The 20396-nt window shown below is 56.2% G+C and overlaps 7 protein-coding genes across 7 annotated transcripts; 5 read left to right on the top strand and 2 right to left on the bottom strand.

Moving 5' to 3' along the window:
- Positions 1 to 44: 44 nt before the first annotated feature.
- Positions 45 to 2165, top strand: THITE_2130070 (uncharacterized protein; the record flags this gene model as incomplete). The annotated part of the gene is made up of 5 exons (XM_003654614.1): positions 45 to 135; positions 214 to 1377; positions 1423 to 1574; positions 1688 to 2099; positions 2155 to 2165. 5 exons carry the CDS (start codon positions 45 to 47, stop codon positions 2163 to 2165), a joined length of 1830 nt encoding a protein of 609 aa, XP_003654662.1.
- Positions 2166 to 3036: 871 nt separating this feature from the next.
- On the top strand, positions 3037 to 4150 carry THITE_2170732 (uncharacterized protein). Its single transcript, XM_003654613.1, has 2 exons — positions 3037 to 3936; positions 3970 to 4150. Exons 1-2 carry the CDS (start codon positions 3254 to 3256, stop codon positions 4058 to 4060), a joined length of 774 nt encoding a protein of 257 aa, XP_003654661.1. The 5' UTR covers positions 3037 to 3253; the 3' UTR covers positions 4061 to 4150.
- Positions 4151 to 6938: 2788 nt separating this feature from the next.
- Positions 6939 to 8547, top strand: THITE_2117792 (uncharacterized protein). Its single transcript, XM_003654612.1, has 2 exons — positions 6939 to 7565; positions 7652 to 8547. The coding sequence occupies exons 1-2, from the start codon at positions 7049 to 7051 to the stop codon at positions 8170 to 8172; spliced, it is 1038 nt and encodes a 345-aa protein (XP_003654660.1). The 5' UTR covers positions 6939 to 7048; the 3' UTR covers positions 8173 to 8547.
- Positions 8548 to 9087: 540 nt separating this feature from the next.
- THITE_2117790 (carbohydrate esterase family 1 protein) lies at positions 9088 to 9440 on the bottom strand. The gene has a single exon (XM_003654611.1). It carries the CDS (start codon positions 9298 to 9300, stop codon positions 9130 to 9132), a length of 171 nt encoding a protein of 56 aa, XP_003654659.1. The 5' UTR covers positions 9301 to 9440; the 3' UTR covers positions 9088 to 9129.
- Positions 9441 to 10355: 915 nt separating this feature from the next.
- Positions 10356 to 14405, bottom strand: THITE_125023 (uncharacterized protein; the record flags this gene model as incomplete). The annotated part of the gene is made up of 12 exons (XM_003654610.1): positions 10356 to 10376; positions 10430 to 10528; positions 10582 to 10684; positions 10750 to 10797; positions 11114 to 12029; positions 12084 to 12277; positions 12335 to 12365; positions 12430 to 12638; positions 12739 to 12843; positions 12905 to 13473; positions 13550 to 13768; positions 14346 to 14405. The coding sequence occupies 12 exons, from the start codon at positions 14403 to 14405 to the stop codon at positions 10356 to 10358; spliced, it is 2574 nt and encodes an 857-aa protein (XP_003654658.1).
- Positions 14406 to 14642: 237 nt separating this feature from the next.
- Positions 14643 to 17500, top strand: THITE_2145496 (uncharacterized protein; the record flags this gene model as incomplete). The annotated part of the gene is made up of 9 exons (XM_003654609.1): positions 14643 to 14887; positions 14940 to 15120; positions 15223 to 15428; positions 15537 to 15698; positions 16008 to 16216; positions 16269 to 16380; positions 16601 to 16717; positions 16778 to 17230; positions 17401 to 17500. The coding sequence occupies 9 exons, from the start codon at positions 14643 to 14645 to the stop codon at positions 17498 to 17500; spliced, it is 1785 nt and encodes a 594-aa protein (XP_003654657.1).
- A 1328-nt stretch (positions 17501 to 18828) lies between these two features.
- THITE_117441 (uncharacterized protein) lies at positions 18829 to 20141 on the top strand (the record flags this gene model as incomplete). Its single annotated transcript, XM_003654608.1, has 3 exons — positions 18829 to 19178; positions 19811 to 19934; positions 19998 to 20141. The coding sequence occupies 3 exons, from the start codon at positions 18829 to 18831 to the stop codon at positions 20139 to 20141; spliced, it is 618 nt and encodes a 205-aa protein (XP_003654656.1).
- Positions 20142 to 20396: the final 255 nt, after the last annotated feature.

The following is a 20396-nucleotide window of genomic DNA, read 5'->3' as shown; positions in this document are numbered from 1 at the left end:
CCCCAACTTTGACATAAAACTGTTTCTCTCAAATCTTGAACAACATGCCAATCACGCGGGTATGCTGCCTCGTCTGTGGCTCGAAGATTGAGGACCAGTCTATTGATCCCCCTTGGCTGGGCCGATTCCGTGTCCGTAAGTGTTCGCACAATGAAACAATCGCCTGAGCCACAGGACTTGCCCAGAGCTCACATTAATTGTTCGATTATCCAGTGTACGCGACCGAGGAAGAACCGAACTTTGCGCGACTTTCTGGCCTCGGAAGTCGCCAACAGTTCTCCGACGTCGTGCGTCTCGACGCTGCCGACACCGATGCCGACGCAGAACTGGTTGACATTTGGTTGATGAGAACGAACTTCGGCGACCAGCCCCTGGCAGTTCCTGAGGCTGTAGATCCACCAGTATGGGGTTTTCCGCTTCATGCAGCCTGCTGGAGCATTATGGCAGAGGTCTGCTCTCCCCACAAGCCCGACATCCAATTGTTTTTTGACCTTTGCCGCTCCTTCCCAGTCGACCTGGGAATCCTGAACTGGGGACATGACTACGCCGGGTCGGTTTGCTATCTTGTACATCAATCAGAGCTCGCTGCCGGTGAGGAATCCCAGCTCTGGAATACAATCCGCGCGGGGACCCACCGCTATGATCCTCTCAATATCCCGGAGATAAGTCGTGTCTTCGAGCACTCAAACCCAGATATCGTCGATTTTGGCCCCGTCGCTCTACCGCGGGTGGACACGAAAAGCGGCTACAGGGACGACTTCGCTCGGCTTCCTATCGAGCTGCTACAAGTGATCCTCACATACCTTCCGACGGCCGACGCTGGCTCTCTGCGGCGAGCCTCCCGTATTTTCGGAGCGATTCCTCTGCATGACGAGTTCTGGAGGTCTCGCTTCTGGCCTGGACGGGAGTTTGACTTCATCTTCGAGTCCAAGCAGTATTTTCCGCTCGTGAAGGGCCGATGGCGATCTATTTACTTCTCCATCAAGGCGTTGAGCGCCTGCCCACCTGTGGCTAATAGACAGCGGATCTGGAAACTGGGGTCGTGTCTCTGGAATCTGCTGTCCGAGGCGCAAACAAAGCTCAACGGCAAACTTCTGGGTGATCCTTCAGGGTCCGACGCTGGCCCATCGGAGCCCGATGTACATTGGTCCACGGCCAGCAGGGCGATCATTCCTCTGAACGAATCTTTCACATTCGGAGCAAGGGTGCTCTACGATCGTATGATTCCCGTTCCCGACCAGCTAGCAGCACTCTTTGTGTCGACAGTCGAAATCTACGGCAGGCACTATGTTTCCGGGATCCGCTTCCAACAGAGAAGCGGCAATTCTTTCAGCCTGGGATACATACGACAGCTTCAGGAAACCCGACTAGTGGACTGTAAGCAGGGAGAGCTCTGTTTAAGAGGCTTCTACCTTGCCCAAGATCAGCGCGGTATCCGCGGCCTCTCCGTCATCAACGCAAACACCAAACGCCGTTCACAGTGGGTCGGAGACAGTGAAAGCATTCCCAGGAGGAGGCTTGTTCCAGGCTCGGACCTTCGCAGCACCGTCAAGTTTCTGAAGGGCGGGTTTGACGTGGGTGCCCCGCCCAATACCCCAAATTCTGAACTCTCTAACGGTTCAGCTTCTAAGTTTAGGCTCTTAAACTTGTTTCGCTATCTGTGTCGGACGGGTGTCGAAGTGACCAGGCTCGCGACGACGTCTTGAGCTTGCGAGACTCGGTGCTCTGGTTTCCGGATGTACCTTTGCCGCACCTCAAGTTTTCGGGCGCGCAGCACATGAAAACTCGGAAGGAAGACTTGCCTGTTTCAACGTTCGTCTTTGGCGGCTACCAAGGCCAAGACTTGGGAAAGCTTCTCCGTCTAACCGTCGATGTTAAGATGGATGACACTATATTAGCCCTCGAGGCTGCTCTCTCTGACGGTCTACCCCCCATCCGCGCCGGCATCTCCAAAACTGGCAAGTCTGTTGAGAGGTTGGAGTTCGAGATAGACGGTCCTGCGGGGGAACGAATCATTTCCGTCGAGTCGTTCTGGATAAGAGCGAACACGTTCTTAGGGTTCAAGGTAAGCTATCCACAACTCGGCTACATCCTCTCTGGTCAGTGGACGTGGGAGTCGATTGCAAGAGTAAAACTAATGGTTAAATCGCACAGATCACCACTAATTGGAGTCGAACGGTCGAATTCCCGCCTATCCAACCCCACCAGCACTCTCTCCTTGACTGGCGGACGAAATTCACGGAAGCTGACGGCGACGTTCTTGTGGGTTTTTGGTTCCTAATGGCAAGTTCTGCCAAGAATCCACACCTGACATTACACGCTAACTCAGCCTGGATTTGTAGTCAAGCTGCGAAGGCCTCTATGATATTGGTGGTATCTGCATTGACTCGAGTGTCAATGTAGACACCTAGGCCGTCGGGTTGACCAGGCTTCTGCTCGCGCAGATGGAAGTTCAGAACCTGCTCGGTCTTTCGCAAGTTTTCCGACATCCTGAATCCTAGACAGGGACGTCTAAATGCCTCTCAATTTAAACGACTCCAGTTTGAGCCTTCAGAGCCGGGCACAAGTCACAAGAGTGCATTGCACCCCCCCCCCCCCCCGAGCCCACCTAAGTGTCTGCTGGGTCCGCGGTCGGAAAGATTTCATCACCTCCAATTCTTGGCACAGTACCATCCGCCTGAAGTAGCAGGGCGTATCCATGCGGATGTTGGCACAGGTCAGCTTTCGTAGCATGGCTTCCACCTTATATCTGAATCGAGGAGTCGCTGTGTATGGAACTGGGCGCTCTCCTGATCCAGCCATGGCCAAAATCGAGCACTCTGGCAGGCAGTGCCGGGCACTGCCAGCTTCTTTCTCTTTCCTGGGCCCCGCTTCTCCACACACACAGGCCAACAACATTCAAGCTGTGCCTGGGTCTTGGCATGCAGGAACCAATTAGCGAGCCCCACATATCCAGCGCTAGACTAACTCCGTTTAAGCGAAAGGCAATCTCACTCTGCCGCCCGACCCGTGAATTTTTCCTCATCCTGTCAGCCCAACATCAAGCCGTCGCGCGTCCTCGCCGACTCAACCGCTTCCTGGCGCCGACGACGCGGTGATCCCATCCGCCATGGTGCCATGTCGTTCATTTCACCGCTGTTCATGAGTCGATAAGTCATTCATTAGTTAGCCCGCTGGTTCATCGACTCGCATTCCTCGGCAGGAACCATCGACTACAGTTCGCGACGATCCATTCCTTTCGTTTGCCGCAACCATGCGCACCCTCATTCACTTCTTCTTTAGCTCGCTCGCCGCAAATGCGGTGCGGGCAGCCAGCAGGACCGTATGGGCGACTCCTCACGAGAGCTACTCGTCTTCTGTCGGCGTGCTAGGCTGCAAAATCGACACCAACCGCGTCGCGTATTGGCCGACCTCGGTCGATTGCAACAACATCTGCGTGTCGCTCAGTTATAGCGGCAGGACCGTCCACCTTCTACGCATCGACCAGTCTCAGGGCGCCTACGATGTGAGCTACGATGCATGGAACTACCTCGTCACGGGCTACCCGGCGACGGAGAGGCCCACCACCGGCGGCGCCATCGCGATGGATTACGAGGACGCCGATCCGTCCGCCTGCGCCGATCTGCTCCACACCGACGGCAGCAAGCTGCCGCTGAGCGCCGCCAACAGCATGAACTTCCTCGCCAACTGCCTCTCCCACGACACCTGGGTCGGCAAGAACTACGTCCTCTACAACATCCTCGACCCGATCTGCTCGTGGGGCCATGACGAGGTCTGCTCCCTCGACTGGCCGACCACGAACCAGCCCACCTGCCCGACCCAGCTGGGCACGCCGTCCGTCCTGACGTCTGACCCCGTCTACAACATCCAGTACAAGACCGGGAATAAGGTGCTGGCGTCCAGCGGTCAGGTGGTGGCGAACGCGAGTCAAACGAGTGGCGCGAGCATAAGTTCGCCGCTGGACTTGAGTGAACAGTCTGGGGGTCGTGCGGGGAGGGTCAACACAGTCCTGGTGACGGCGATGGGCATGCTCACTTATTGGCTTCTATACGGGATATGAGCCTGACTAGGGGTGGTTGGTTGGGCTCTTTTTGGGATGATGCTTGCCAGTTTTGGATACCCTTTACGCACGAATACACGATTTTATGAGGTCGGGCCGACGCTCTTTGTTTTCCATTGCATGTGTCATGTGGCTCGTACCGTAGACCGCCAGTTACGATATCGGATTAGCAAGACACACTGGCAGACCATGCGGCTGTCGAGGTATGTGTATCTGGTTCCTGCGCTGACATGGCGGAACGCGATCATTGCGTGAGTGCTCCTAGCGCTGAATCCTAGTGATGGGTTCCATGCTGCGCCATGATATTGAGTTCAACGTACAGGTGCTCTGGATCAGTCATGCCGATACTCGTTACCTACTTCGCTCCTCTCCGCGCGCGTTTTTAACCCAATCCCATCACACAGCCCTGTTTCGCCGTGAAGCGTTCCCCTTCCGTTAAGTGGTCACCAAGGCTAACTAACGAGCAATTGAAGGAGGACAGAACCCATTTTCCTGCCTGGTGGCATTTTCAGGGTCTTGACCTGGTCTGAATCATGGACGAGAAACCGCGACGTCAATCGCTTGCGACGAGCTGGTTGACAACGGTGCTTGCTATTTGAGACCGCTGCGCAGTCTTCATCGCCCCGCTTGGCCTTCCACTTATCATATAACGTCCGCGTCTACGCTCTTCCCGAGGTCGACATGAGGCTCGCCGCCATGGACTTCGCTCTTACCGCCTGACGGGCACTGCTCTTGCTGCTATCTCCGCGGCCGACGGTAGCCCTCACGGGTGAACGTCGCCGAACCAATTAGCACGTTGCTCACCCATAATCAGCTGGCGCTTAGGCAAAGGATAAACAGCTCAGGGATACAACACAGTGCGACGAGAATGCCCTGAAACAATGCGTGATTAACTGTCCCCCCTTGATGGTCGGAGTCGACACCGACTCGTGTACGCGCAAGACTTTCATTCCTCCTGTTCATCATCCGGCCGCCTTCACAAAACCACCCTACCTCACGCTCTTGCTTATTCGAGGGTCGACTTTGGCTTTCATCACTCGCATCGTGACTTATTCTACTTGATCCCGCCATGCAACTTGACGGCGGGGACTGCCGATCTCGATCTGCGCTTGGCTAAGGCACCAGCGTAGGGCGGGCTTCTCACGAAGAGGGTGGAACAGGCCGGGAACCGGCGGCAAGGTTCAGTGCAAGTCCTGCGCCAAGGGCAAACGAGACTGGTTGGAGACCGGGTAGAGAGTCTCAGCGCTGGCGCCTCCTCTGGCTGTCCAAGCCGCTGGTGCCTTAGCGTTGCCTGTGTCTCTCTCTCACATTGTGTTTCACATGACAGACACATACGCATCTCGACTCAGTGACTGACAATCCCCAAATCCTTGCTTCGTCCTTGCCGGCCGAGAGGCACCCCGGCATCTTTGCCGGAACAACTTGCCGACGAGTTCAAGGGCCGTCCGGCAGGCTGCAGCACAACTGCTGCTTGGACAATGGAGCTGTGCGTGAAGCTTCAACCCTCCCCAGGAAAAGTCGGCGAGAGTTGTCAAGAGGCTGGCATCGATCGGCGGGCATTGCCCCGACTTACCATCCCCGACCTAGTGTACCAGCCACGACACTTATCACTCGCCCAACCTGAGAATCCCCCTTCCTGCTCATCTCTCCCGCACGTGGGGTTCTCGGCGCGTCCCGCGGCCCGATGATTGACACTGGGAGTTCCGCCCTGCGTAGTGTAGTGTATGTAGTGTACTTAGCTCCGAACACGGCTAGTGCGACGCATTGGCGATGCGACGGCTACTGTGGACATGGTGTTGTTCTTGAGGGAGCTGAATGGAAAACGGTGGCATCCAATCGCGGGCTGTGCAAGATGCCAGGCCTGCCTAGCCGTGTAGATCTCCAACCCTAACCGGTTGGGCTTGCCTATGGCCAGTGGAACCGGTGAAGTGGGCCAAAGCTGGGGTTGATGCCCGCATCGCTGATCATCTCAGCCGCCCGTCCCAGCGAGCTGCAGCCTGCAGCTGCAAACGGTAATTGCTCTGCAATCAATGAGAGCTGAGTCTCCAGCGTGTGTCTTCTGTCACATGAATCGGGTCCAAATACGCCTCGACGATGGACATGCGGAGGGGTGATGCATCTCGGTGATCAATGGGGAGTCCTCGACTCATCCCTTCGGTTTCAACCAACCAAGGCAGATAGATCCTCCGCGATTACATGCCGCTCAGCAAGCCCGAAATCATGTAGTCATGGAATAGTGTCAAAGAAATCACCTGCAAGCTGCGAGACGGCAGACCATATCACACCCTCGATGGGACCTACCTTGACAGCAGCGACATCCACTCTTCTCAGCTCTAATACTGTCGTCCACTGGCGTGGGAGAAGAAATCGTATGTCCCAGCTTGCCCTTCACATGATTATGAACATGAGGTTGGGCAGTATGCAAGGAAAGCCATGAAGCAGACGCCTGCTCCTAGCACCACTGACTATTACCTCTTCCAAGCCGAAGTCTTTTCAGGGCCCAACAACCCGCATGAAGAGCTATCTGTAAGGGTAGTATGTAGATCCCGTCACACCGCACCAAGCCATCACTGCGGCATCCCTGCTGATGGAGACCGGTCAACCCACCGGCGGCCCGCTAGATGCAGTCAAGCGACTAGCTCAGCAAAGTCAAAGCTGCGAGGTTATGGACGGGCCGACCAGATCTGCATCCATGGCTGAACGTCATAGCCGGTAAGGTGCCAGAAGGTGATTGCTTTCGGAGTGGCGATCGTCCCACGGGAAGGTGCCAGAAAGAGATTGCCTGAGGAGTGATGATCGTCCCACTGGAGTCAGTCACTCTCACCGGAAGACACGAAGTCCAAGGGCCATGGAAAAGCATAAAAGGGGGACGGACGTCCCGGCCAGGAGACTCTTCTCAACCATCATCGCACCAACACTTGCTTTAAACCAATCTTCATCCCGTCGTCGAATCATCTCTGCAAATCTAACTTATCCGCTTCCATCGCCATGAAGACCTCCACGCTCACCCCAGGCCTCGTCACCCTGCTCCTGCAGGCCATTCCCCTCTACGCTAGGGTGTACGAGAAGAACATCCTGGTTTACGAGGTGAGCCCCGACGCGAAGATCACCGGCCAGGAGATCAGATACAGCGATCCGGACTGCAGGCCGGGCATGCGCTGCACCCGCATCGAGGTCTGCGATGCTGCGGGCACTGTTCCCACCCTCAGCGAGGATAAGAGGCACTTTGCTTGTTGCTACAACGGACAGCGGCTCCTCGGCAGCCCCGAGACCGCGTTCGACTGCTGCGCCCCCGGCCATGATCTCGTGGGCTCGCCGCAAGCGGGCTATCACTGCTGCGCGACCGGATCCACCTGGGACGGCCAGCAGTGCGTGCAGACGTGCAAGAACGGGAAACAGCTCGTGAACGGGAAGTGCGTCTGCCCCGAGGGCACCATCGAGACCGCGGATGGGAGTTGCCAGACCAAGCGGACGCCGTCGCATTGCTCCTCTGGACTGGAGACCGGTGAGTGGCCTTTCGCCATCCTCGCCCACGTACATCTATCCTTGTGGAAAGAGGAGCCCGCGATCTCGCTAAGACGCACAAACCAGGAAAATGCTACACCTTCACCGCCGAGAACGGCGACCGGCTCGGCTTGCGCAGCGACGGCTACTACTACGCCGGGCGGGACAGCGCGGTGCAGCGCTACGGCAAGTTCCAGCTCTGCAAGGACGAAACGTGCACGCCGGGCCAGGCCATCAACCCGTCCGACAAGACCTACATCAAAGACCTGTACGGGGACATCGGGACGGGCGCCCACCACGGCCAGTGGCTCAACAACGCGCAAAACGGCGCGCACATCAGCCGGACCAGCATCTTCGCCAACGCCGGCCAGTTCTCCATCAGCAAGTGGCCCTGCGGCAAGTACTGCCTGGGCGGCTTCACGGCCGGCATCGGCCCCGCCTGCCCGGACGCCAGCCCGGCCTTGACGTTCTACTCGCAGGATCCGCAGATGTGCATCCCCTTCGTCCTGACCGAGGTGCCCTGCGACCTGAAGTCCGATGCGAACAACTGCATCTGGAAGAACGGAGACCAGTGCTGCAACCCGGTGGACTGCGCCGGAAAGCATTAGGTGGTTGGCTCAGCTTGATGATAGCTTATTGGCAAGTTGGCGTGGAAGAGAGACAAGTGATCTTATGTATGTACAGAAGTTATTCCGTTCATGCATGGATCTAGCACACGCCCAACCCGCGGCGAGATGCTGGCTGGGCACAGACAGAACCTAGAGCAGCCCAAAGAATTTCAACATGACAGGCTCGTTGGGTGGCGCAAAGTGCCCGACGCCCTGGCCAAAGTAACCCACCAGCTGCGACCCATCGCCGTAGACGATCTCCGTGTACTGCGCGCCCTCGGGCACCGAGCTGCCCGTGACGTTCCTGGTGTTGGTCAGCCCCAGGACGGCCGACCACTGCTTGAGCTGCTCGTAGCCGCACTGGGGGCGGACCAGCGTGTCGGCCAGGCCGTGGATCACCTGCATGCGGGGGCGCTTGCCGGAGTAGCCCGGGTAGGCGTTGTGGACGAAGGCGGCCCACTCCTCCGGCGTGTGCTGCAGGCCCTGGGCGCACGTCTGGTTGGCGCCGAAGGGCGTTGGCGGCGAAGTGCTGCCGGCGAAGCAGGCGAAGGCGACGCCCGAGTAGGACGCCCCGGCCTCGAACACGTCCGGGTACGAGCCGGCCAGGACGTTGGTCATCATGGCGCCCGACGAGGCCCCCATGGCGTACACCTTGGTCTTGTCGCCATTGTACTTGCTCAGCGTGTAGTTGACCATGCTGACGATGCCCAACGCGTCGCCCGAGCCGCCGTGCGTGAGCGACCCCGCGTTGTTCACATCCCAGCAGTTGCTGTAGCGCGTGGTCTGCGGGTAGATGATGATGAAGCCGTTGCTATCGGCATACGACGGCAGCTTGGTCCCGGAGTACCATTGCTGGGCGGAACCGCCGCACGGGTGAAGCTAGGTGACGAGGGATGAGCTATCACTCCATCAAGTTCCTGGCGTGGGGATTCAGGATACGCAGCGTGAGGGAGACGGTTATCTTACAGCAACGATAATAGGAGGGTTCGCTGCGAGCTTTGCTGGCACGTAAATGAACATTTGGATCGACGTCGGATTGGTGCCAAAGTTAGTGACCTGCTGGAGAGACGCTCCAAGCGCAGAACTGGCCAGAGCCATCAGGCTCACGGCACCGTTGAGGAGCTTCATCCTGGCGGGGGTTGTTGTTGGTGTTTCCGTGAGTGAACGCGAGTGGGAACTGATGTTTTCCGTGTTCTTCGTCTCATTGTTGTCAAGGTTCGCCGGCTTTTATTCACGAGTTTTGAGAATCCACGGTCACCATAGTGCTCGAAAGCCGATGGACGAAGCCGATACAAGGGCTCGATGGAGCCGCTGTTATTATCCTGGAAGCTTTGCATCCGGATGGGCGAAAGGAGACTTGGTTGCACACATGCGTGGAGCTGCCGGATAGGGGTCCGGAGACTACACAGCCATGTGACACAGATGATCTGTTAGCATGAGCAAGCAATTTTTCATGAGGCGAGGTTCAGTAGTTCTACACAGGCGAGCGTAACATCGAATGCCCAAAGACTTCCCGATCTGCATTCCGAATCGAGGTGCAGTTGCGGCTAAATGCTGCGTCCCTGCTGTGGCTGAGGTAGCAGAGTTGCAGTGCCACGTTTCAACCTGTCCACGGAGGCTTCTTTTCCATCCGGCCCCTGCCAAACCCCGCAGTCTTTCCGGGAACATGGTCGAAACGAGAGTTCGGGACGAAAACGCGGTAACCATGGAAACGGGTACCTGGGAGTCTCGGAGGCCGAAGAAAGCATGGATCATCCAGCCCAGAGATCTGACAAGCACCCCGCTGAGACGAGTTTAAGCGCACCAGTCGTTGGAAACGTCCCCAAACGCCAAGCATATCATGGATAGAGTGTAAAGTGCCCAAGAGCGCGGTAGATGCTAACGGCAGCAAAATGCCTGGGGATGCGAGCGGCACCTCTCGTCCGCTATTGAGTATCTTGATAGGTGAATACCGGGACCTGAGATCAGATATCCCTAAGCCAAAATAGACGGTCTAATGCTTGCGGCCATGCTCGCGGCCGTCTGAAACGAATGCAGGAAAATAAGATCTAGGCCCCGACGCCTAGCTCAGCAACTGAGTTTGATGGAATCATTAGCCCAACATCAAACGCAACCCATGAGTTCCCTGCATGAAGCTCAAGGACGGACCCAAATCGAAACGTGGCTCTCATGCGCCGCAGCTCTCAGAGTAGTGCTCTTAGTTTCTGAGGACACGTCAGTACCTAGCGAGACGTTATGTTGGACTCCAAGCACTTACATGAAGACCCCCAAAGCTATCATCGCCCTGATCCCCGTCGTGAGGGGAGAGCAGCACGCGAGCAAGCTGCTGCTTGACGTTTTGCAGCTCCATTACTCGCTGGTATCACTATTTAGCCGAGTCCAACTCTTTGCTTGCTTGGATGAACGAACCTCTTCAAACGAGTCTCGGATGTAGAATCGCACCGTTGTCACTTCTCGTGTCTGGCCTATTCGGTGGATCCGGGCAAGGGCCTGTTCTTCCAGGGTTGGGTTCCTACGGCTCGATTTAGCATTAGTCGTAGGGGGCGGCACCTTGACCGTATTAGATTCATGGCGTACCAGTGAGGCTCCATCAAGTAAGCTCGCGAGGCCACCGTGAGGGTCAAGCTAAGCGCTGTTCTTAGTGGTCCGGGACAAAAGAACGACACTGAGGGCGGTTGGATCTCACCCAACGGCTCCGCACGAGAGCGTCAGCAGCATGACGCGGATGCCGGGATCCGCCTTGAACCTGTCGACGACCGACTGTCGTTCTTTCTGCGCTACATTCCCGTCGAACCGGATGGTTCGTATGCCGGCGCTCTCGAGGCCTTTCTCGACCACGTCGAGGGTTAATCTCCAAGTCGAGAACACTACGCTGTCAAGGATCAGTATGTAACCATCTGAGAAACGCTGGTAAGACAGGGGTAGGTAGGATGATAGATACCATTTGACATCGGCCGGCACAGCGCTAATGTCCGCCACTAGTGCCTGAACTTTCGAGGGCAGAGCTGTGCGCGGCGTCGACGCCGTCTCGGACACCGCCGCGGGGACCTCTTCCATAACGGTGCGGCTGATAGAGACTGGTGCCACGAGACACGAGGGCCTGTGGCCGCAATCCAGCGTCTGATTCGCTCTCTGCAGCTTCCGTACGCAGTCTCCGCAGGTAAAGCGCAAGCATCGGAAAAAATGGGGTTGCTGCCGTGAGGGAGACGTGTCGTGGCTGTCGTCCAAAAGAGACTCGGTGAGACTTGTCGTCGAGGAGCATTGCAAGCAGAAAATTGGACCCATTTCACGCTGGACATTGAAAGCCTGTTGCGCTGCGGCGGCCCATTCGTCAGATGCCGAGGAGCTCGGTGCCGCACGGTTGCGTCGTGTGCGGTAATGCAGTCCGAGGTTGCAGATCAGGCGCAGGGACTCGATCTGCTGCAGGACGTTCACGTACACGCCCGCTCTTGACGCTTCCGAGTCCGTGTGGAGGGCTTCGTCAATCCTGGTGATTGTCTGCTCCCTCGCCTCGTCATATGCCGCCCTCTCCTCGCGGCTGAAGTCGACCGGGCACGTCATGTCGCGACGAGCAGGGAGACTGATGGTTGCTTTGGCTCGTCGTAAGAGGAGGCAAGCGGAGAGGCACTTCAGTCTCTTGGCAGTCTCTTCGTCTTCCCCAGACTTCCAGAGCCGCGAAATGTCCGCTTCGAACTGCTTCGGGTCGTTGTACGGATAGGCCCGGATGAACTTGAGCTGCGCGGCAAGGTCGCTAATCCGGTTTTGAATGGGTGTGCCTGTCACTGCCCAGCGGGAGACCGAATCCAGCTCGCAGGCTGCCCGGGCCATCCTGGAGTTTCCGTTACGGATGAAGTGTGCTTAACCTGTCAGCATATGAAGCACTCAGAGAGACAAAAGATTATAAGACCAACCTTCGTCCAGAATGATCCGCCGCCATCGAACTGAGAACAATACGGAGCTGGCTGGTTGGTTGTCAGGCTTCCACTCCGCAGACACTGTATGGTATGTCGTCAAGACTATGTTGACACCATCGAGTTCGCCGATGTTGCTAAGCCTGGTTTTCCCATGATGGCGCCGGAATTCCATACCACCTGGCATGACATGCCTGATGCAGGGGAGTCAGTTGGCGTTGTTGCTTTGGCAATGCTTGGCTGGTACTTGCTCTGTTAACTGTTCCTCCCAGGTTCCAATCACTGGGATCGCCAAGTCAGCCTAGAGAACGGAATCAGCCTCGATAGAGGGCTTCTTCTGGCTTACAAGGAGGTGGGATGATGATGAGTGTGGCCGAGACGCGAGGCTTGGCTTGTTCGTCAGCGTCCAACGCAACATTTTCTGCCGCGTGAATGGCGTCTAGATCGGTGGCCACCAAAGAGATCATGGTCAGTGTTTTGCCAAGGCCCATTGGGTCGGCAATGATCCCTCCGTAGAATGGAGGCGGTTGCTCGTATTGGTGGGCCCCAGACACTCTGTTCAGGAAGCTTCAACGGTGTCAGACTGTCAGCTCCGGCCGCCGCCGAAGTTTGGGGGAAATGGGCAATGAGCCGAGGAGGAGTAGCCACTTACTACTCTCCGTGGCCAACATCCAGATGCTCCCAGAGGTCGGCCTGCTTCTCTCCGAAAGCCCAGCCTCGTTCGCGACGGAGCATGAACGTCAGAGCTTGCTTCTGATGCCTGGCCATTCAGTTAGCGCGTTTCTGTGCCTGGACCCAACAATTCGGGGGAGGTCAAGTACTTTTTCAAGACTGCGCGAATCACCAGGGGCTGCTGCGTCTCCTCCAACTCGCTGCCGTTGCTTAAGAGATCGAGCAGATCCGGTCGATCGGGAACGTCCTGGAGCAAAAGCGGCCTGGAAGACTGTTGGACGACTTCGGATACCGTGGGGCAGGAATCAAAGCCATCAACAGAGAGTTTGTGAGGGTTGCAGTACTTGGTGTCGAGGTGGACTTCACGAGGATCCTGAAGGTAGAAGTCGTAATCTTGAAACCAAGCGCCAATATCTTCGAAGAGATCGCCGGGTCCGTAGACGGTGATGTTTAGTGTACATGGCCGAAACAATTGAGACGCAACACGGTTCGACTTCCGTCCCGCGGGCTCAGCGTCCAATGTACACGTGGCGAATAGTTGAAGGCTGCGTTCTTCGAGGAGGCCTTGGATCATCTGTCTATGCTCTTCTGCGATCTTTCCGCTGCCTTCAGTGCCGTTTGTGGGGGTAAAACGGTCTGATGACACGATCTGGACTGGAATCGAGCCAGAGGCTGTTGAAATCATTTGTCTGTCACATCTTCCAGGAATTGATGTGATCTTCAGTCATATTTAATTAGAATCGTCCATTCAAGCCTTCTAGCGTGAGGGGTTTCCTCACCCTTCCAAAACACACGACCGTGCATGAAGGAGCACTGTTCTGCTCTGATCCGGATACGGAGATGGAGTTCTTGGGTTCCTCGTCTCGCTCTTGGCCGCAGACGGCAGCTTCGCACGGAACTTCGATGGAGGTCGAGAAGGAAGGCAGGATAGACATAGCATCGTGGACAGCCTGTGTCTGTTGGACTCCTGGGCGCCCGAACGATGTTTGGTCTTGGAAGGGCCATGGAGCAGACTGAGTCGGCTCAAAACTCAGCGGCGGCGAGAAGACCCTGGCTTGGTAGCCGTTGTCAGCTTGATTCGAAGTGGTGGGTTGGAAAGGCCATGGAAGCTGTCCTCCACCACCTGAAGCCAAGCCAGCCGACGACGTGATGGAGTTGGAGGTTTGAGCTACAATGAAATAGGAATGGTTCAGTGTAATGTAGCCTGCGTATGGTTGATTCAATTGATGCCTGCTCAAAGTTGGCTCCGGCAGTCGTGATGGTGGCGCTTGTCTGTCTGGATGGGCTGCCGGTTGCCAAGCATCGGGAAGGTCGTCCAGGCGGCGTCGCTTTGCAGGCTAGGTCCCATATTGCCGATTTGCTGAGTTGTCAGGCTCCATACAGGGTGCAGTCTGCTCAGCGTATGAGGGCGGTCATGAAGTTCGTGATAGACGTGATATACATTGAAAGGGAGGAATCAAAATGGCACCTGTACAAACGAAAAGAGCACGTCAATCGGCAAAAGTAGAAGGCAAACTCTGGAGAGGATCGCCCACGCAGACGAACAGTCAATGGCGGTGAGCAGAGCTTGACGACGCTCGGCTATATTACACCACATATGCAGGTTGCTTGCAGCAGAACCCTGTGGCGCAGCTGAGGCAGCCTTGACATAGCCCTGCCCACTCCGGCCTCACACGCAAGCTGCGCCTCGATCTCACGTGAAACGCGTGAAATTATTCATCCAGCTGCGAGGCCTGTGATAATTCTCACACCATTTTTCGCATCCAACATCCATTTCCGACCTCCTGTTCAGACCTGCGCCTGGGCTCTTGATACGCTCTTGATACTCCCGAGAACATCAAGTCTGGCTCAACTGGTGTCTGTCAACTGCCAACCCAAGGCGACGAGATGCCGTTGGCCCCCGTGGCCTCACCCGCGGCGAGGCGGACGGTGCACGCAGCGTTTGAGGAGCTTAGGCGAACAATCACCCCTCAGGATTCACGCGACTTCCACAAGACGACGCTCCAGGACGTGAGGCAAGCCGCTCTCAATATTGAGACCCAGCTTGCTGCAAGGGGGTGTTTACGCAACATGCGGCGGCTGATGCCTCTCTTCAAGGGGCTAGAGCACTACGAGAAGGCCATGAGCGTTTTGTGTAACGGCACCCCCTATCTGCCTTGGGCTTGGGCGCCCATCACACTTAAGAGTTGCCTGCGAATACGTCGAGGCGTTCGAACAGATCATGAAGGGATACTCGCGAATTGCGTCGGCTCTGAAGAGGTTCGAGATTCTTGGGGAAGCATTCTCTCGTGATGCCGACTTTCAAATGACCTTGGCGGTCTTCTACTCGGATATACTCCAGTTTCACAAGTACGTGTACAAGTTTGTGCGCCGAAACGGTTTGTGGTCCTACATCTGAGTTCGTATTTGGCGGCTCCGTTATTAAATTTTGTTTTCAGGCTGGAAGCTTCTCTTTCTCACCTCCTAGGGACGGTTTCAGCGGCGGTTCGACAACATCCTAGAGAATATAGAACGCCACGAGAGCCTGATCGACCTGGAAGCAAACGCGCGCGACATAGCAGAAGGGCGCCGACTACACCAAGAGATCAGACTTTGGAGAGAGGAGAGTGTCGACAGGATTCGCCAACTCGACGAAGAGTATGCAGCAAAACAGTACAAGGCCATCATATCCTAGTTGAAGGCCAATGAATCAGACCAGCTAGCTATATTCGAATCCACCTCCGCCGAAGGCGCAAAACACCCTGGGACGTGCAGCTAGATCTTGAAGACTACTAAAGTGAGCTCTTGGCTCCAGAGGAGAAGAGAGACAACGATGCTGTGGTTACAGGGGAGTCTAGGCACCGGGAAGAGCGTCTTGTCCACCCAGCTCATCAACTATATAAAGGCGGCCGATATGTTCGTCATCCACTACTTCTGCACTTACTCGTACCCGTCTTCAACGTCGTACGAGCAGATCCTGAGATCCTTGCTCCTCCAGCTATTGCGCAAAGACGGTGATTTGGTTGCATATATCTACAACGAATACGTCCTGGAGAAGAAGTCGCCGACCATCTCCTCGCTAGAACAGCTACTACAAGTTCTCCTAGCCAGCCTGTCGAGCGAACCTTGCTAAATCGAATATGTCTGGCTTCTCCTCGACGGCTTGGACGAATACGATACTAACAAACAAGAGAGACTGTTAAGCCTCCTGAATCAGGTAGTCTCGAAGTCCTCCTCTTCGGAGTCGACAATCTGCAAAGTCCTCGTCTCGAGCCGTCCTACGCGCGTGTTAGCAAAGCGTCTCGGCAAAAAGCAAACCCTCTCGCTCACCGACGAGAAGGCGGCTTTGGAAGAGGCCATAAGGCAATATATACCACAGAGATTGCAGTCTCTTCACCAGAAGTTCTCACAGCTGGATATTGGAGCCGACGAACTCAGGGAGATCGCGTATAGAGTCGCCCGGAAGGCAGACGGCAAGTCACGTTGTCCAGCCATGCAATATACGAAGACAGCTATTAACTGTTCCTCCATCAGGAATGTTTCTTTATACGCGGCTAGTCCTTGACTACCTAGCAACGAACATCTTCTTCAGCGGCGAGGAAGTCAGGACATCCATCGACCATCTTCCAGACAAACTTACAGATTTGTACAGCGCCCGCCACTTGCCTTTCTTCACCTCATATGCAAGCCATAAAATGCCTATAATAGCTGACACGCGTTTCACCCAGCTACCGACGGATTCTGACACATATACTTGCCCATCTTGACGCCCGCTCTGTCGAACGAATAAAGTGCATTCTCGGATGGGTTGCGTTTGCGAAACGCCCCCTAAAAAAGCTCGAGTTCCTGTCCGCGGTTTCATTCAGCTCCGGGGACCCTAACGTCACCCACATCGCTCCTCAATACATCCTAGACATCTGCGAGCCTTTAGTCGAAGAGAGGCGCGACGGAACGCGGGCTTTCATCCATGTTTCCGTGAAAGAGTACGTACCGAATCAGTCACAGGCATGGCTTAGGTAGGGCAAACTGACGCCATGTGGTAGTTTCATTCAAAGCCCGAGCAGCAACCTAGTCATTCGCGAGGAAGAAGCACTTCAGCAACACGCAGCGGCCACTCTCGCCTGTCTCATCTCCGGGTTTAACGTGTTCGTCGAAGGATACCCTGAACATCCGAAAGCATTACGGGTCATCAAGGGGATACATGGTCTCCATGTCTACGCGACTGAGTACTGGACAGAATACCTTCTCTCCGAAGCTAAAAGGCACGGCGGCATAAGCTCGGATACTAGTGTCTTCCGTCTTGCACGTCAGTTGGCGAACAAGCTCGAGAAATTGGCCCCGCCGAATGCACAGAGAGACGACTCGGACGCGGGTAGCTTCGACGAGCGGCTAGTACTCCTAGGACAGCATGAAGCACTCCAGGAGTACGTCAAACGGAGCCTGAAGTCGAGAACTGCGGAACAGCTCGAGCGCGAGCTTCAAAACCAGGAGGGTAGGTTAAGGAGCCTTCAACTATGATTGCACTCCTGAGTTCTGAGCTGGACTGACATCGCAAACACGACAGGCTATGCCCCACCGACTTCCGAACCCCCTGACGGCATCTTGGCAATGCTCACGGCATACCAACAATGTGTCCGATCCATACTCGGCCAACACGACTTTCCAGGCGTCTCAGTGGAAGAACTAGAGCTCTTCAAAAGGCAGTTCTCCACGTCTGCCTTCACCTGTCGGCTCAAGTCCTGCCCACGAGCAACTATAGGGTTTGATTCTGCGCGTCTCCTCCAGGAGCACGAGCTTTCACACGTCTGTCGGCTCCGATGTGCTTTTCCGGCCTGCCAATACCCGCCCTTCCCGTCTGCGCAGGCTCTGAGGAGTCATGAACGCCGAGTTCATCAGCAAAATCAGACTTGGAGACCTATCCGCCGAGTAGGGAACCTTGAGCGGAATCGACCTGCCAAGTCGAGTCTAGAATCGCATAAAGAATATCTCCTGGAGCTGGAAGAGAAGAACAGAAAGCGACTTCTCCGCGCCCGGCCGGAACAGGGGATAACCACGGACGACGGCGCACTTTCTAACCGTAAACAATTGTCGCATATAGAAGGGATCCAGTTAGTGGAGGAGATCAACAAGAGGCGGCTAGAGGAGCATAACAGAAGGCAACTGGCCCTCGCCCGGGCGGAACAGGAGATGACCAAGGGCGGCGTCACGCTTACGGATGAAGAAGCTATCCGAAAGTTGGATGAGCAGAACAAAAAGCGACTTCTCCGCGCCCGGGCGGAACAGGAGATGACCAAGGACAACGGCACGCTCACTAACGTGAAGAACAAGTCGCATAGAGAAATTCTCGGGTTGTTGGAGGAGCGTAACAGAAGGCTGGTGGAGGAGGATAACAGAAGGCGATTGGCCCTCGAGGAAAAGATGGCCACGGACAACGGCACACCGGGCCAGGAAAAGGCGGCTCTGGCCGACAGGAAGTTTCGGTTTGCAGCATGATGCGTGGGATTGAGATGGGCAGGCACGCAAGGCTTGGTGGATCAGGGCGATGGCGGATGAACCTCAACACCATGGCATTGCTGGATCAGGAGGAATGCGTTGATGGGAATAGCTTTAAGGATTACCGCTTTTGGCAGGCCAGAGCCGACGGCTCGGCCTTTGGGGGGGGGGGGGGGGGGGGGGGGGGGGTGTCAGAAACGGGGCCATGATACGGCCCCGACCCGGCGTCTTGGGCCGGGCCGCCGGCATATCGCCCGAGATTAGGATCCACCAGGCCGGGCGCCCAATTGCCGGCCAACCTGCGCCCTCTCTTCCACAATACAACATCTTCAACACCACGATTTACCTGAGACCTGCCCCATCGCCGCTGCCGCCGTCACCCGCACAGCCGCAACCCCAGCTCCACCCGGAGCCGCGACTAGCACTCCCTCCGCCGCCTCCAGTAAATTCAATTCTGCAGCAATACCAAGCCGAACTGGAACTGACTGAGGCTGGGAGAAGGCAAAGTCGTCAGCAGTCATAAGAGACGTTGGTGCAACAACAGCTGCATGCAAACGAAGCCCATCTCCACGACATGCAAAATGCAGAAAGGCGGGACGTAATGCCGAAGCCGGCGCGACTAACGGCTGACGGGGACAAGGAGCTCGAGTCCGGGCAAAGGCGGCCGCTGCTCATGGAAGGAGAGGTTCGGAATGTAGCACGCCTGGCTGCGGCGGGGGAGGGAAAATCGGGCCGTGGCCCATCGCCGCAAAGAAGCGACGATAGGCCTCGCGGCGGCGCGGCGTACGAGTATCCTAGCATGGCATCGCCGGGCGGGGACCTCTCCGTGGACTACACCTTCAAGAGGATGCGGCCGAACAAGCCCAGTATGACCATAACACACGAGACAACGCGGTGCGCCACAGGTGGCCCACGGCACCCTGTCGCGGACAGCAAAAACTCCGGAGCTAGGTAAGTTTCGCGACGCCAGTTTCGAACGACAAACCCGAGCGTCCCCCGCGAATCCTCTGCGCATGAATTGGATGCTTGGCGGTGTGTCTGCCTCAGAGCAACGAGAGGCTCAGACTCTCCCAGACGGTGATGATAAACAGTCCTCTTCTCCACGGACGGGGAACCGCGATGTCGGCTCTTGCACCTTTGACACTGGCGCAGCGCGGTTCCTGCACCGCCCAACGGCATCGCCGGTTGCTTAGGAGTGACAATTGCCGACCCGTTCCCACGCTGTGCGTGTTGATGAGACGTCACAAGCGGCCATGTCCGGACCGCACGGCTTGACTCAGCACCCTAGGCGCTCCGACGCGGCAGGACGCCAGGACCTCGAGCTTATCTCAACCGCGTCATCTAATCCTTGGCAGCGCTCTCGGGTCTAGTTCTCGGCCTGCGAGGGTACTGCAAGCTGTGGAGAGAGAGGCAGATGTGATGGGACGACTATGTCTTGCTCGCGAGCTACCTAGGTATATTCTCTTTGCCTGCACCCCTCACAGGCTTCCCGCTTAGGGGTAGCAGTCAGCCACGTACTCGGACACCGTTCCAACGAACTCGATGCGGCTTATCGCTCTCCATCTCCCTACTGCGCCTTTCAGACGGCCGGGTGGAGACGTTTACCTGGTTATTATCGTGACCGTTAACCTCGTGCTGGTCTCCAACTGGATCATCCAGGGGCGCAACGCTGTCCCGTTGCGAAGTTTTGGCACCATTACATGCAGGGTTCGTGTTTTCCGGCGAGCATAGTTTAAAACTACAACACGTTTATCGCGAAACATCGCGCAGCTATTCGGGTCTGACGGACATTTTTCTCGCCCTGCTTCCGTGAAAGATCCTCGGCGGCGAACTCAGTTCCGAAGTCATGGCTTTCTTAAGATCCCGACGCTCTATGTCATCAGCGATGGCAACTCCGAGTCGTGGTCCCCTTGAGCTCTCTGCCAAGGCACATCGGTCTCTTACAACTACCAACGTCCAACTCTTCGTCTTCAGCACCACAGAGCCCGCCACCGCGATCATGGCAGCGTCGATTTCGGTCCTCCGCGCCCTCGCCCGCTGGGAGGCGCCAAAACCGGCACAATTCATCGAATTCATACGCATTCACACGCAACGGTCAGCGGATATCGGAAATGCACAAACAGGGAAAAAATAGAAGAAAAAACAATAAAGCAAGTATAGTTTTATATC

This window comes from Thermothielavioides terrestris, chromosome 3 (assembly GCF_000226115.1).
Source record: "Thermothielavioides terrestris NRRL 8126 chromosome 3, complete sequence".
NCBI classification, from domain to species: Eukaryota; Fungi; Ascomycota; class Sordariomycetes; order Sordariales; family Chaetomiaceae; genus Thermothielavioides; species Thermothielavioides terrestris.
This window is presented reverse-complemented; position numbering and strand designations above follow the sequence as displayed.